This window comes from Aquila chrysaetos, chromosome 22 (assembly GCF_900496995.4).
Source record: "Aquila chrysaetos chrysaetos chromosome 22, bAquChr1.4, whole genome shotgun sequence".
Lineage (NCBI taxonomy): Eukaryota > Metazoa > Chordata > Aves > Accipitriformes > Accipitridae > Aquila > Aquila chrysaetos.
The window spans coordinates 21,867,172-21,883,207 of NC_044025.1; the positions used below are offsets into that span (position 1 = coordinate 21,867,172).

The 16,036-nt window shown below is 41.9% G+C and overlaps 1 protein-coding gene across 7 annotated transcripts in view; it reads left to right on the forward strand.

Moving 5' to 3' along the window:
• TCERG1 (transcription elongation regulator 1) overlaps positions 1 to 11,517 on the forward strand; it is a 35,315-nt gene extending 23,798 nt beyond the window's left edge. For all 7 annotated transcript variants that reach the window (XM_029997951.2, XM_029997956.2, XM_029997950.2 and 4 more), the window contains 7 exons: positions 646 to 796; positions 5,180 to 5,344; positions 6,194 to 6,376; positions 7,508 to 7,687; positions 8,653 to 8,736; positions 8,981 to 9,081; positions 10,354 to 11,517. In XM_029997951.2, coding sequence (XP_029853811.1) covers positions 646 to 796; positions 5,180 to 5,344; positions 6,194 to 6,376; positions 7,508 to 7,687; positions 8,653 to 8,736; positions 8,981 to 9,081; positions 10,354 to 10,555 — 1,066 coding nt within the window. In that variant the 3' untranslated portion in view covers positions 10,556 to 11,517. The remainder of the gene's footprint in view (positions 1 to 645; positions 797 to 5,179; positions 5,345 to 6,193; positions 6,377 to 7,507; positions 7,688 to 8,652; positions 8,737 to 8,980; positions 9,082 to 10,353) is intronic.
• Positions 11,518 to 16,036: the final 4,519 nt, after the last annotated feature.

Genomic DNA, 16,036 nt, shown 5'->3' on the forward strand with positions numbered 1-16,036 from the left:
CAGTCAGGGAAATGCTGTGGGGATAACGGGTTCAAAGCCCAGTATTGCTGCATCTGCCCATAGTGTTTAAAATATTTTCAGCTCCGTGTGTTTTAAGATTAGGCTATACAATGTTCACTGTAGGAGGAAAAATTGATTCAGCCAGTGTTCTGTTGTGACTAATACCAAAGGATGATTTTCTTGGTGAACTCTTAGCATGGTTTGGCTGCAAGTGAATGCATGTAAAATTTTCAGTTTCACAGCTGTGAAATACCTGGACAGACTGGTGGCTGAACTGCTAACCCACAAAAAAGAAGATTTTTTTGTAGACAACTGAGTTTTTTTCATTTCTTCTTCTGGTTGCATTGTAATCTCTCTTCCTATACCTGCACTTTCTGCAGGTAGCTGTATTCAAACAAATAAACAAACCCCCCCCCGTAAGTCTCTAACAGTACCTTTCATGTGTGTGCCTAAACCTGACTGCTTTCTATATAGTTCATTGATCAAACATCTCTATAGTGAGACCATAGGAAGTTGCCTTTTTTTTTTTTTTTTTTTTAAATTGTGCTCTGGCATGTATTCTAGCAGAAGAAATATTTCTCTGCTGAACCTGCTTCCCAGCAAAGACAGCTCTGCCAAATGAGTTCACTTGCCATTTTGTTGCAGAACTACTTTTAGTGAATTTGCAGCCAAGCATGCTAAAGACTCGAGATTCAAGGCAATTGAAAAGATGAAAGATCGAGAGGCCTTGTTTAATGAGTTTATCACAGCGGCAAGAAAGAAGGAAAAAGAAGATTCGAAGACCAGAGGTGAGAAGGTAAGGTGACTTTAGTTCCAGCAGTGTGAATGGTGTGAGTCTGAGTGAGATGGGACAAAGACAGTGCTTGGTTTCCAGTGTGCCTTCTCTGAGACATGGTCCTTCTCTTTCCATAGAGGTTTTACAATGTAAACACTTCACTGATGTCCCTTTGGTCTTTCTGAACTAACTATTTTAAGTTTGCAGGTATACTGACTTTTAGAGTACATAGAATTGAACTTACATTTATTTGTGAAGCTGAGTTTACTTAAATAATCACACTTTTTTTGTTGTTTTGTTTACCTAAGCAAGTAACATTATATTCTTATCTGGAATAATGCCTGGTTTTTTGGTTTGTTTTTTTTTTAATTTTTTTTTTTTAAGTTATATTATCCTGAAGCATTAAAAGGAAAAGGATTCTTGTCCTGTTTGGCTGGAAACCCCAGAACTGGCCATTACCTCTCTGTTCTCTCAGTGGAGGCTGTAAGAACTTGAAATTCTCTGTAGGATACACCGTTTAAATTTCAAACAGCTTCCGTATCTTCTCTTTCCATCTAAAAGCTAGCACTTTAGTGACTTTTTAATCTTTCAGTAAATATATCTTGCGTATAAACTGCTGCTTATTAGAATTAAAGGTCAGCTATTAAAGATTAATGAATTCCAAATGTCATTTGACCGTATTGTCAATAGCAGGGAGCAGGCTTTCACCACTGGGGAGGCAGGCTACTATGGAGGTGGCATCAAATGTTATCATCAAAATACGCAGCCACTTCCTTAAATGTCCCTGTGTGTTGTGTGAATGGAGAAAATAACCTCTAAAGCCTAATCATTTTTGACATTTTAAAGTCTGCAATATTTATTTTGTAGTATAAAGTTATTGCAAATTTCACCTACTAAGAATGCTTACAGAAGAGAAAAATGCTGAATAACAGGTTAGATTTGGTGACAAATTTGTTATTGAATAAGTTTTGCATATTTTTTTTTAATCTAGGTAGTCTGACCTGATCTGATTCTGTACTTGATTTTTTTTTTTCAAATGTTGACTTATTGCTGATATTTTCAATAAATGATTGTGCTTTCAGAGGAGAACTGATGTACTTCAAAACTAGACTTTTACATACTGCATTTTGATTATTAATATGGAATTTTAAAGCATTCTTGCAGCTTAATAGTGCAGTTGAAGACTTTAAAAAAAAGTAAATATTTGTTTTGTTGTTGCATGATTGTTCTAAAATTGAAAAGTTAAAAGAAGAGAGATTGTGTTTGTTTTGCTTTTGAAATAATGTTTTTTTCTCCAAAAGCCTTTTGTAACCATTTTATGTATTCTGTTTTATAACAAGTGGATAGACTTTACAGTTATGTGCTGTGCGGCCTGTCAATCAGTTCAGTCTGACAGCTGTCAATCACTGACACGCAAATATTATGGGATTCCCTAGTGAGGAAAGAATTGGTATCTCTGTGTGGTGACTTTAGCCTCCCGCAGTTCCGGTACTTTACATTTTTTTAGTTTTTTTCCTTGTGAAGTGATGAGAGTTGTACCTGCAATGTGTTAACTGCCAAAAAAAAAAAAAAAAAAAAGACTTCTAAATACACCTGAAATATTTTCAATCTTATTTTCCTTTGATTTTGAAAGTGTTTAAAACATAAAAGAAAATTTAAGGCATTTAACCTGAAGCTTTCTCAGTCTGTTTTAAAAGTCCAAAATCTTTATTTAAGGAGGATCAACTTTACAGAAATCTTTAACGTAAGGGTTTTAAATTATATAATGTTTTGATTTTGCTTCATGGAGTTATGGCTTCTTGGATGGTGATGGATCAGCCGGCTTTTCAGATCGTTGTTTTTATTCACGTGGCTAATTTCAGTGAGTAAATACAACGCCAATACTTCTCGGATGACAGAGACGAGGAAGTATGTGTGGGTTTGAGGATAGCGGCAAAGGGACTATGAGCTGGTGATGCTGACCAAGCTGCTGATGTGCTGTCCCAGGACACAGCATTGTTCCACGTCCTCGAGATGAGCCGTGCCAGCAGAGGAGCCTGACATCCCACTTCACAGAGACTTAGGGAAATGTTTGGCTGCAAACATCCTGCAGTCCAGTGTGCTGATGGCCGTCTCCACTGTCATCTATCCTGTATCAAGATCTCCTAACAGTTTTCTTACATAATATTCTATTTAGTGGAGCTAGTTACTGTGTATAGATATACTAAACTCGCAACAGTAGAGCTGTGATCTTAAAAGATTATTCCTTGGTGAGATGTTTTTGACTCAATTTTTTGAGAAGTTTTTGTCTTTTTTTTTTTTTTTTTTTTTTTTAAATTGAAAACCAAATTTCAATACTTGTACTGTATCCATTGTGGATGACTGAAGTTAAACCCATGCTTTAAGAGCATTAAAGGTCTGGAAGCGTCATTCGTTTTTCTCGGGAGGGAATTGGCTGTACTCTCCTGGTTTTCTGCTAAGTCGGTCGCTGGCGAAGCAGCAGATGGCCCAGCTGGCAACTCCGTACAGTAGTGCAGGAGCTCAGTAGTGAGCAAGCGCACGGCTGCTGAGGGAGCAAGGGGGGGCTGCTGCTGGCGGCTCCTGCAGAAGCATCTTCCTGCAGGTTGTGGTGTTCTTCTTAGGTTTGGGTTTGTGTGGCAGCTGGTGCTTCCAGCAGTGTTGCGGGTATGCAGTTTTTATCCGGTGGGATATATATGCATACGTAACTTGTGCAGAGTGCTTCTGTTGAAAGTTTGAGATACCCTTACTTTATAGACTTCTGTAGTAACATCTGGGAATTGTTTGATTTTTAACAAATATTTCTAATGCCATGGCTTAGAAAGCTTCATATTTTCGGTACTGCATGCATGTTTTAAGATGTTTTGAAACAACAGTCTTAATTTTACAATGAATAAACGGTTTGCTTAGCATTTTGTTCAGCTACTTTAAGAAAAAGTGATGGTGCTGTAGATGTAGAAAAACTTCCCACTGGCACTAACCAGTTGTTTTCTAATCTCTGTTTACTATCTTAATCTCTCTGTTGAGATAGTAAAGAAATTAAGTTTATATGTGAATATTGTGAAGAACTAAAATTGTCGGTGGGCAAGCCTGCAGAACGCTGGTTCTGATCTTCATTTCGTTCTTGCATTCTGTGACTAAACACCCTTTTAGAAAATCGGGATGTGACAGTTCTCTGGCAAGCCAGAGTTTGTTCGCCTGTCCATCTGCTCGCTTCCCTTACCAACCTCAGTGGTTTGGAGCTAAACTGCTTTTGGTAGTTTTCTTTTTTTTAAAAGGATGAGGAGAGGAGATAAGTAGCAAAAAATGAATGGCCAACCTTTCTCCTAGGTTGTTGGGGTTTTTTTTTAATTAGTGTGCAATAAAGATGGGTTTTGTTTTGTGGACCAGCAAGGTTTGGGATGCTGTGAAGGCAGCATGCTTCACCTTGCATGTGGAGTCCCTAGAGTCATTCCCTGGCACTCAGCGAGTGAGGCGAACCAGCCCCTCGCCTCTCTGCTTCGGAGAGATGGAGGCTTAAATGCCAAACCAGACTTCTAAGGAAATAAAAAGGAGAAAATACCTAGGACCTAAAGTGCAGCAGGAACAGGGAGATCATCTACCCCAGAAAAAAGAGATGTAATAGAGGCACAGTAGTTGCTCTTGCAACTGCTGGTTCTGGGAGTTTGGATGAAAACAATGTTGCTAGTTGTCTCGAGATAAAAAAAGTAATAGGATTGATCCTCTGCCAGCCCTTTGCAATACCTGCTGTTATGGACAGAGAGCTGACGTGCCATTTCCAATTGAAAAAGTAGACTAAAACATTTCCTGAAACTTTTATATATATGTGCATATCCATCTTAAATGTAATTTACTTAATTACCATATGTGGGTAATTCTTTATTGGTTAGATCCATCTTAAGACATTGCTCTTTATCAGCAGATCCAAGTATTTACCTCTGTTCATTGTACACTTGGATGATGAATCCATAAATATTTGTCTAGAGCCCTGCTTAAAACTGCATGGCTTCTGTAGTATTAATATGCAAAATGCTATAATGTACAGTCAGTAACTTGTTACTTTGAGATATATATATATATAAAAGCTCAAAAAAGAAGCTTAAATTGGAGGAAAATAATAAAAACTGTATTGGTGAATCATTCTTTAAAGAATATAGTTCATCTTAGATGTAGCAGATCTTCTAAATGTATCTGCTTTAGCAAAATTGTCCTAAGGGGAAGTGAATTTTAGATGCGGTTATATCTAAATTCAGAGTTTTAGTGATTTCTCTAAATTGTAATGGTATGTAATATTAATATGCTTCCCTCTGTTGGAGGTAAGTTGACTCCTTTTTTCGTAAGAGCAAACTGTTGGGTATCAAAATATCTTTCTCAAGCATTGTCTTTCTGTTTCTGTCTGTAAAACAGATCAAAATGGACTTCTTTGAACTACTGGCTAATCACCACCTGGACAGTCAGTCTCGCTGGAGCAAAGTGAAGGACAAAGTAGAGACTGACCCCCGTTACAAAGCAGTGGATAGCTCTTCACAGAGGGAAGACCTTTTCAAACAGTACATAGAAAAAATAGCTAAGGTATGCATGGGACATTCGGAAGTATAACTTAGGATGTTCTGCTGGTTGCATTGCTATTAATGTGTGAAGTAACTAAGTAGAAGATAGACTAATATGTGCTTTAGTTGCATACTAAAGAAAATTCTATACTATAGTTATTTGTAGAAGTACCCCAGAATGACAGCTTGAAACTTAGGAGTACTATCCCTGGTGGTGGTGCTGCTGCAGATTTTCATGGTGTGTGTATGCATGTGTGCATACACACACAGAATATTTGGGAGAATTTGTCCAGCAGAGCAAGAAAGGCAGAGACTCTTGTAAAGCCATTGATTGTAAAAATGGCTGTAAAACTTCAGAAAATACAGACACCACATTGATTACTTCCTACCAGGATGACAGAGTTTCCTTTGCTGTGATGTTTTTTTTTATCAGCTGAGCTTCCTTCAGGAATATAGATGATTCATACACAGTTCCTTCACTGGTTCTTCTCTCTTAATCCAGTATTCCTACCTTTCTCCCCCAGGCAATTAGTGGTTGAGAATGTAAAACTGGGCTAACAAATAGTCATACCACTCTACCCCTGCCAACCCATTATTCAGAGTTTGTCACTGTACACAAGAAACATGCTCCCGAGAAGAGTTTCTGTGATCAGCATTGTGACTAAGCTTCTCTTTCCCCCATATAAACCCTATACTGCTCCAATATAGCTGTTGAAGCAAAATTTTGCAATCCATAGATCTCAAATCACTTTTAAGTATTTTGTTCCAAGATGCCTTTAGTTTGATAACCCTTTCATTTACTTACCTGTCTAGTGAAAATTTGAAAGGTGTTGTATTGTTTTATTGAGAAAAGTTTGTTCTTACATCTCAGAATTTAGATTCTGAAAAAGAAAAGGAGCTGGAAAGACAAGCTCGCATTGAGGCAAGTTTGCGTGAACGAGAAAGGGAAGTCCAGAAAGCTCGTTCAGAGCAAACCAAGGAAATTGATAGAGAACGTGAGCAGCACAAACGGGAAGAAGCTATACAAAACTTCAAAGCGCTTCTATCTGACATGGTGAGATATGGACGGGCTTTCTCAGCTTGTCAGTGCATTCTTTTTCGAATTGTTGCCCTATGTAAAAGCTTTTTGGCATTTGTAGTTAAGTATATATAGAAATAGAATCCTGCTCTCTTCTCCCCGCTGCTCTCCGCTCACTGTTGGGAGTTTTGCCTTGGTTGGAAGAGAATGCTTTGCATTTAGGGTTCATGTGCTGGCCTCTTGCCCAGGGAGTTAGCGGGTAGCATTATTCCTGCTGTTTCTCTGGAATCTCATGGGTGATGGTAGATTTTCAGTCATGCTACTGTAAACTTCAGTATGTCTGTTGCAAAATTAGATATTGTTGAGCATTAGGAATAGTCCCCTTATTTTTGCATTGTCTCCCTTCTTCATGCTCCAAACACAGCGCCTTTGTCTTACCATTTCTCTGCTACGTTATGTGTTTACTTTGTTCTGCTGGTCAAGCTAATCTGTGAGAGAGCAGTTCCTGTATGGCGAATGTCCTATTAAGAGGACAGGATTAGCAAAATGAGTTTTCACCAGTATGTGTACTATGCCCTTCCTCCCTGGTGTAAGATATGAAATCCAAACACGTTACTAGTGTTCAGTTCCGCATTTCAGCACTGAAGTCTTTATAACGGGGCAGGACATAAATGGCTCATCACTCTCATCTGCTGGTATAGCTAGTAACATAAAGCAACAGCTCCTTGAGGATGCTCTCTGGGCTAGAAGCAAAGCACTGCAAAGCTCCTAGTGCCTCTTTGGAAGTAATTGTCTCTGAGGCTGCCTTTCCAGACCACTTACGGTTAATATGGTATGTTATGCACAGAGGAGGAGGGTGCTGGATTTTTCTTTTTGAGAGAATGCTCAGCCAAGTCAGTGGGCTATCTCCATCCGCATTTGAACTGATGTAAAGTAATTCCTTCTGCAACTGCTTGTTTACTATTTGTGGGGAAGCTACAACAGTCTTTTACTTATAAGCTGTTTGGTTTTGGTTTGGGGTTTGGGGAATTTTTTTAATCTTTAATTCGAACCTTAACTCAAAACAAGAGAAATAAAAAACCCAAAAACCTTAAGTACATGAGATATCAGTGATATCAGTGAACCGTAGAAAAAACGGTTTAAAAAAATTGTAATCTTTTGGCTCAGGTGCGTTCTTCAGATGTGTCATGGTCTGATACCAGAAGGACTCTACGTAAAGATCATCGATGGGAATCTGGCTCCTTGCTAGAAAGAGAAGAGAAAGAGAAGCTCTTTAATGAACACATTGAGGCACTTACCAAAAAGAAGAGGGAACACTTTAGGCAACTTCTGGATGAAACTTCAGCGGTAAGAGCTGTATATATTCAAACTTCAAATCTTTGCCAGCCCATCGTGATTTTTCTGATTTTCTGTCACACAATCTGATTTGTTTGTTTTCATTTCCAGGGCCCCTTTGCTTCACCACTGTCTTTTCTTCTTCATAACAAAATTTGTGCATTATGTTTCCTTACCTGTTTATCTTGAGTGTTATTTTGGTTTAACATACAGTTCATTTACATTTAAAATTCTAACCAGTGATCTTTTTATCTCCCACAGGATGTTACATTTCTTCAACACCGAATTATTTGATACTCTTTACTATATGGCATCTTGCTCTTTCAGATATCCAGTGTGTTTGTCTTAGTGAATATCAGTATATAATCTTACCAAGTTCATCTGTTTTGATGTTCTCCTGCTTTATTTTGTGCTACTGAATCCTAACTTTTATTCTATGTAACGCTATGGAACTCTTATCACCTATTCTGTGTGTTGTGGGGTTTTAGGGAGGCTTGCTCTTTTTTAGTTATGTGCCAACTTCAGTCAGCTTTCTTTTAACCCAAAAGTTTTTACCTCATTTTTTTAATGCTTCGGTTAAAAGTCCTTAAGAACATTGGGGAGATTTTTAGTGTGATAGAATAAAATGACAGACATGTAACTCTGAAGCAAGTTTTCTGTAGGTAATTTTTAACAACGCATTGATACACATAAATACGTACTAGAAAAAGACGTTGGGATGTAAATGGTATTTGTGAGGACTTTGGTCTGAAAATGCCATCTCAAAATACTAAAGAAAAGTAAATACATAAAATCATCTACTTAAAAGTACTAATGTAGTAGTATAAATAATCAAAACCCAACACTTGAAAATACAGCAACAACTTTGTCAGAGGATTTGGGAGATATTTAAAAGCTTCAGATGTAGTAATATTTACATTCCGTATTCTTAGAATCTGATTTTCTTTTAATTTATCTATTTTTGCTTTTTTTGAAAGATAACTTTAACATCAACATGGAAAGAAGTGAAAAAAATCATTAAAGAAGATCCAAGGTGCATTAAATTTTCTTCGAGTGACAGGGTAAGTGGTTTGCATCACTGTTGCTAACTTTTAGTATGGTGCAGGATATAGAGAAAGTTAATGGCTGCTGAAGTGGTTTCTGCTTTATGTGAACAGAAGTGTTATTGTTTAAATAAGTTTTTTAATTAACAATGTAAAAGATAAGGAAAAATATAACGTAATTATTGCTTATGTTCAGTATGTTTAAGTTGCATGAAGTATGTAATCTGCATTCAGTGTTTTAAGCTTACATTTTTTCTTTCAGAAAAAACAAAGGGAGTTTGAGGAATACATTAGAGACAAATACATTACTGCCAAAGCTGACTTCCGAACACTATTGAAAGAGACCAAATTTATAACGTACAGGTGTGTAGCATAATGTCAACAAAGGACTAATCTTTTTATTGTGCTTTTCCGTATAAGTGGCAACAAACTGGTGACTGTTTTTTCTCCTAGCATAAGATGGTGGTGTCTAAGTTAACACTTTTACAACTTTTCATAACCTGTCTAGAAAAAAAAAAATGTCTGCAGCAGACTTCATTTCGCTTTATTTTGACATTGCTGCTGCTGACTTAACGAGTAATAAAAGTCAGAATAAAAGTCAGACTAACACAGGTGTGAGGTTCTTTTTGGCTTTGGCATAGTATTCTGTGAATAGTACTCTTGAGCTGTCAGGCATTAAATTTGTGGTGAGGGCCATCTCTCATGTTTGTATTAGTCCTTGATTTAGACTCAGGAGGGATCAATACTGAAATGAGGACTCTTTCAGGATATTGGAGTAGACAGCAAAGAGATATTGGCTTCATTGAAATTTTATAAAAAAAACCCCCATAAATAATTTGCCTGGTTTCTGTGGGAGGATTTAATTGAAAGGGTATGCCTTACAGGTGGGTAGATTTACAAAGCAGTTGACTTTTTCACTCAGTTTCAGGGGATGGTAAGGCTGATACAGAATCTTGGGTATGGACCAAAACAAGTTTCCTGTCAGAAACATGAGTTCACTTCAAAAGGAGAAAATGAAATTAAGTTCTTTGGATCCTAACAAACCACATGGTTCCCTTGCGGTCAGCACTGTAGTGTGTTGGAGTTCTGGTTTCAGGTGGTGCTGCTGTCAGTGAGCTGAGTGACAGTGCTCTAAGCCGGTGTGGCGGACACAGTCAGTCAGTCAAGCTGGATCATAACTGAGAGTCCCGCATCCAAATTCTAATTATTTGCCTCATTTAGATGCTGAATGTAAAACTCTGGTTTTTTGTTTGTTTTTTTTTTTTGTCCCCTCTAGGTTTTAGCATTTGTATAGTTCATGTAGTGCTGTACAAGGCCATTGCAGCCAGACATGAGTCTTCATGGTGCTTAGTTAATGTAGCACAAATGTAGGCAACAAGCCTTTATTTCCTGTGCATAGAGTACTGTTGACATGCCTAGTCCTGACCTAAAGTGGCATCTTTCTAGCTAAGAAGATACCCAGGTCTCTGCAGCCTTTCCCTGCTTTGCCTTTCCGTTGACTCTACCTGTGCTTTCTTACGGTGAAGGCAGCTTCTCTAAGCTCGTAGCAGCCACCGCCAGGAGCAGGGTGGGTTCCCGGGGTGTTCTGCACGTCCTGCACCACTCTCAGGTGGTAATTCTTACACTTGCTTTCAGATCCAAAAAGTTGATCCAGGAGTCAGATCAGCATCTGAAAGATGTAGAGAAGATACTACAAAACGACAAGCGATACCTGGTACTTGACTGCGTACCAGAAGAGAGACGCAAACTCATTGTGTCCTATGTAGATGACCTGGACCGTCGAGGCCCGCCTCCACCACCCACAGCTTCAGAGCCTACAAGACGAACAACAAAATAGTTATGAAATACTCTTAAGCCAAGAGTATCTATTAAATCAAAAAGCTTGCATGAGCCATCTGTCAGGTTTATACATATACATTACCGTGAATATATTGCAAAACCATCTGAGGAGCAGAGGAAGAAGCAGCATTTGTGAACATAAAATGGTCTCAGGGCTGGGAGAAGGGGGGATGACCAACAACAAAAAACCCACATTAAAGGTATTTATGAGTTTCTTTGGGGCATGACTGACAAAAATCCGAACACGTGGGCTGTGTTTGGTAACTTCAGATCTCAGAGCAATGCAGTATCTGTATATGAGGTGTGAGTGTCTGATATTTGGAGGCGTTCTTCTCAGCAGTGTCACACATGTGAGTCTTAAGGATGATCACGCTTGTGGTTTGAACTTGTACTACGTGTGTGCCGCCAGCCTCCTAATGGTTACCTGCGGTCCCTGGCTGAGGAGGTGAAATGCTGTCTGATAGCTTAAATTATTGATTACTGAAGACCGCGTTCTGGAAACACAAGTCCCAATTCTCTGCTTGCTCTCACCCTTGTAAATGGAACTAAATCCATTAAAGCCAGAGTTAGAACTGAGAGAGGAGAATTATAACTAAGAGACCAAATTAAATTTGTTCACAGGTCTGCTTTGTTCCTTACCCTATCCATGAATTAGAAGCAAAATCAGGTTGCTCTGCCCAAGTGAAGATTTATCTAGTAATTTTTACTCGAAGTTGGAAACACTTGGTAAATAACAGTGGTTACTGGAGCAGAACAGGACGGTTGTATAAACACATTTTTATTTACGATAAAGTGATCTTTACATACTTCTGGATTAGACTGTGGATTTCCCCTCTGGGCAATTCTTGTAAACTATACTCCTGTTTTGAATGTTAAACTTGTGTTTCTAAAGTTTAATTTTGAAATGTTGGGATTGTTCAGTTTATGTATTTGAACTACAATAAACCAACCCTTTTTATATATGGATTGTACAGGCCTAATACCAGTTTTTGTTGGATTTTGTTGAACTTGTGAATTTACAAGTAAAGCAAACAACTGAAGTCATATCACCTAGATTCTTGGCTGCGTTTGGCAAAACAGTACCTGTGGCACTGTGTGACATTGGATTACACTTCAGCAGCAGCATTCAGGTCAGCGTATGTGCTATGGGGTGCCAAGCAAAATTATTTTCTAGTTTAGTTTTTTGCTTAAATATGAGATGGTAGGGATGGCGGTGTCAAAGTATTTCCTTCTATTTCTTCTGTATTTGACACGGATGTCTTGCTCTGAGTTGAGGGCTGGGGAAGGATTGGTTCTTCCATGAGAAACTGGATTTTTTTCAGCAGTTACGGTTTCGGTGACCAGCCATTGGGACTTGCAGTCTGAGCACCAAGATGGAAGGTTGTTCACAAAGATTTAGGCAGCTTGGGAGGGATTTGTACTGCTGCCATCTGAAACATGGTGCTTGTAGTAAGAATGTACTCCTAAATTCAGGGCAAGCATCCCTCCTCTCTCTTAATGCCTGCCTGCTCCATCAGTGTGGCAGCACCCAAGCCATCAGAAACTAGCATCGGGTGATGCCTTTGCTGGAGTAAGGAGGATTGTAGCTTGCGTATGGCCAAAACTGTTAGACCCTGTGGGAAGTGTAGTTCCCACCTGGAAAGTACAATTAAACTCTGACTGTATGCCTGCCAGGGAAGCAGGGGGAGGCTGCAGAGCGCTCTGCAAGGGCCGTGCTGCACAGGCAGGGTGGGGATGGCAGAGCTGCCTGCGGTTCCGCAGTCACTGTCAGACCTGGAGAAATCCCACCCAACGGCTGCTGCCAATGAACTTGTGTTGGCAAGTTAGACCCTCAGCATGGTTTTCTTAATTTTTAACAAATTCTTCATGTACTTGAATGCCAGATGTCTTAAGAATTTTGGATTGCCTGCTTCAGGCAGATGGGTTTCATATTTATTTATTCACATCTCAGAACAGGAGTGAGGGACACCGGGGGACACGAGGAACTGGTGCAGGAACACAGAACAAGGTGAGCAGAAGGGGTTTTGCCAAGGACAAAACATAAACGTTTTTGCTGCGATAACATCAGTTCAGAAGAAAAGCGTTGGTTCTGCACTGACCTGCCCGAAGCCGGACCTCTCCTTCCCAGGCTCCTGCCCGTGGTGGGGGTGGCGGGCAGGGTGGGCAGGCAGGGCGGCCTTTGCTTTCACCGGCCAACGCTGCGCGCTGCACCGTGCGGGTGCTAGATGCAAACCCCACAGCTGCCCTGCTCCGCTGCAGCCACTGTGCATGCCTGTCACCAGCCGGATCACTACTGGACAAACAGAACAGCAAGAGTGGTTTTTAATTTTAAACTTCTTTAAAATCTTTTTTATGAACAAACTAAGAGTCTACTAAGCCACAGCACCAGAAGGTTTTGGCAGTCAAGGGTCAAACGAATCCAGCAGACAGCAGTGGTGCTAACAGACGGGTCAGCTCATTTCGGTGGTCAGCTGCCGACAGCACGGAGTCCTCTGAACCCCCGGGACACAGGGGGACCCCACAGCCATCCCTGCACCCAGCAGGGCCCGTCCGTGCCCGCCAGCCTGCGCGGTGCCCTCGTGTCTCCTCAAGTGCCCTCTGGGAAACAACTCTGTGGCCACGTCTGGGATGCAGAAGGTGCCCAGGGTAGGATGCTGGTGGTGGGAATTGTGGCAACGCGTCCCTGCCCTGTGAGAGCACGATGTAGCCCCGCTCTGCCAGTAAATGAATTTTTCACTCAGCTTAACGCGTCCCTGCAGGAAGCCATGCATTTTTTATGGCTGTTTTAAAATATGGTTGACTTGTTCATTAAATGGATAAGATTGCTATTAATTTTAATTTATCTTGTTTATGGAGACCAGATGTTCATTAACATTTATTTATCTGCTTATTCTGTGGATAAAGCAATTACACCTAACGTACCGGGCCCCTGGTGGGGGGGGGTGCTGCTGTTGCAGCCGCAGTGATGCTGCTGGAGGATGTGCTGGTGATGCTGTCACCATGACATTGTGGAGCTGGTCCCTTGCCCCTGCAGCATGGTCCCCTGTGTCCCCCAGCAGCAGGGACAGTCCATGGGATCCTCTTCCAGAGAGGAGGCTGGGTATAAGGGATGCTGACAACTTTTCTAGCACCTTCCCCGTCGCAGCCCTGCCATCAGGCTGCTGCTGTGGCTGAGTGCTCACAATAGGCTGGCAGAGCAGGATTTAAATGTAAGAATGCTTAGGAAAGGGAAAGAAATTCAAATTTTGAAAAGCTGGAGTCATTTCTGGGATAAGGAGCTGCAGTCCGTCACCAGTGGGAGGGCCAGTCCCAGTCTCAGGCTTCAATTTCTTTTGGGGCCGTGTTGCTGTTTCCAGCTGCTAAGCGCAGACCTGGCACCGCTTGACAGTTTCTTCTTCACTCTCCTACTTCAGGAGCCAGCACTGAACCCAGGGCTTCCCGAGGGATCTCAGCCGCTCTTGCAAGCAGCAGTAAACGGGGGCCCCGTAACCCTGCCCATTCCCCAGATGAGGGGCTGGCAGCACTGGGGCTGTGCCACCTGCGCAGCTGATGCAACCTGCACCTCTCACGGCTTCTGGGGACATTCCCAGCTGTTGGGGACATTCCCAGCCGGTGTCTGCCCTGCTCTCTGCCCACACCACTTTCAGCTGCCCCCACAGCCGTGATGAACCGTGGTAGGACACCCAACTCTCGCTGTAGTTTTCAACAGTAAGCAGGTATCAGCTCAGCAGCGCTATTCCTTGTTGCTTTCTTCATGTTCATTCCGCAGGCTTTAGAAAAAAGTTATTTTTCCTGTGTGTGATGTGTGGCTGCCGGCCTGCCATGGGTCCAGCCATGCACACCGGGTGAGCGGGTGCCTTCACGACGGCGTTTCGCCCTCCTACCCTGCCGAAGATGAGCTGTGCTCAGGCATGAACTGAGGTATGTGGGAGCAAGCCAGGGATTCACAGCAAAGTGATGGTGCAATAGGTCCTTCCAGAAAACTGGGAAGAAAAGACTATTTATTATGAACTTTGTGATTTTACTTTGATGCCACGGCTCACTGTGCTGTGGGAGGGTGGCTGTTGCTGAGCAATGATTATGGTCAGTGGCTAATGACAGTCACAGAAGTCTAATTTTATCACATCTCACCTTCACTTGTGGGAGAGAATAAGAACTTCCAGTCCTAAATAATCTGTTTAAAATTTAATTTTGAGCTGATATGCACTGGTCTTCTAATGATACTTCACTGATATGCCATTTCTTCCTTGGCACACGCATGCCGGCAGCAGACTGGGCTGCACAGAGGGGTGACCGTGGTCGGGGGGGGACGGGACCCAGCTCAGACGTGGCCCTGAGCAGGCTCTGCAGCAATGCGGGAAAGAGCTGTGACGGGAAAGGGAGGATGCGTTCAGTGGGACTCTGACAGGGGACTTTTTGAATACTGTCCCAAAGGACATGGAGGTGCTGGAAGGACGTGGGGGACTCCAGCTGTCATGAAGAGAAGCATCGTGGATGCAGCTGCAGGAGACCTCGTGCCCCGCACCAGGAGTCCAGCAGCTTTGTGCCTTGTAGAGCAGCCGGGCTCAGCTTTGATCTCAGCACCTGAAGGGGCAATGCCACAACCTTTTAAAACACTTGGAAATGAGAGCTCTGTGTTTTGGGCATCCCCTCCCACCCTTTGTAACTCCATTGACAGCAGCACGGCCTCACCAGTGACTGGTCCTTCCGTGAGTTGAGTCTCCGGTGCTCTACACATAACTTATTTTCCACAGAGGTAAAAACAAATGTGGCTGTTTTAAATGTCAGAAGCCTTGCTGGGAATTTTGAAGAGCTCTCTGGGTATCCATGACTTACCCAGAAGCTCTTGGGAAGAAAATGCTCACAGTGCCGCCCTCAGCTGCCCCGCTTGGACGTGCACTGCACACCGAGGAATAAAGCCAGGGCTTGAATCCGTGCACATTTTAGTAGATTAAGGTCACACAGTTAACGTGAAGGTAAATGAGTGTCTGTTTGAATAACATTTCCTTGACAGTATAATCCATGCCCTGCAGCTTCTAATTAGGTGCCGCTGTTTAAATTCATCACCAAGAACAGCAGAGAACCAGCACACAGACTGCAGAGGAACTGACAGGTCCTTTTAATGCTTTATCGAATAATGGGATTTGTCCTGCTGAAGAGGGTGATGTGTTAGAGACTCCCAATGATTTACCATCGACAACAGCCCTCCCACATTCACCCCATGTGCCCCTTCCTGTCCAGTACGGCATGTAGGGCCGGCATGGCACGGCAGGGCACAACGTGGCACAGGCAGAACAGGGCTCACCTTTGCCGTGCCCATGCTCGCACCATGCCATGCACAGTGCAGCAGATCTTTGCACAGGTCAGGGCAGACAGTACAAAGATAACTGCTAACCTGCGGCTCACCTGGGCAAGCTTTTCTGCCTCAGATCCTGCTTTAGGTTTGTTGTAAAGTTAACTCAGCTATTAGCAGTGATTT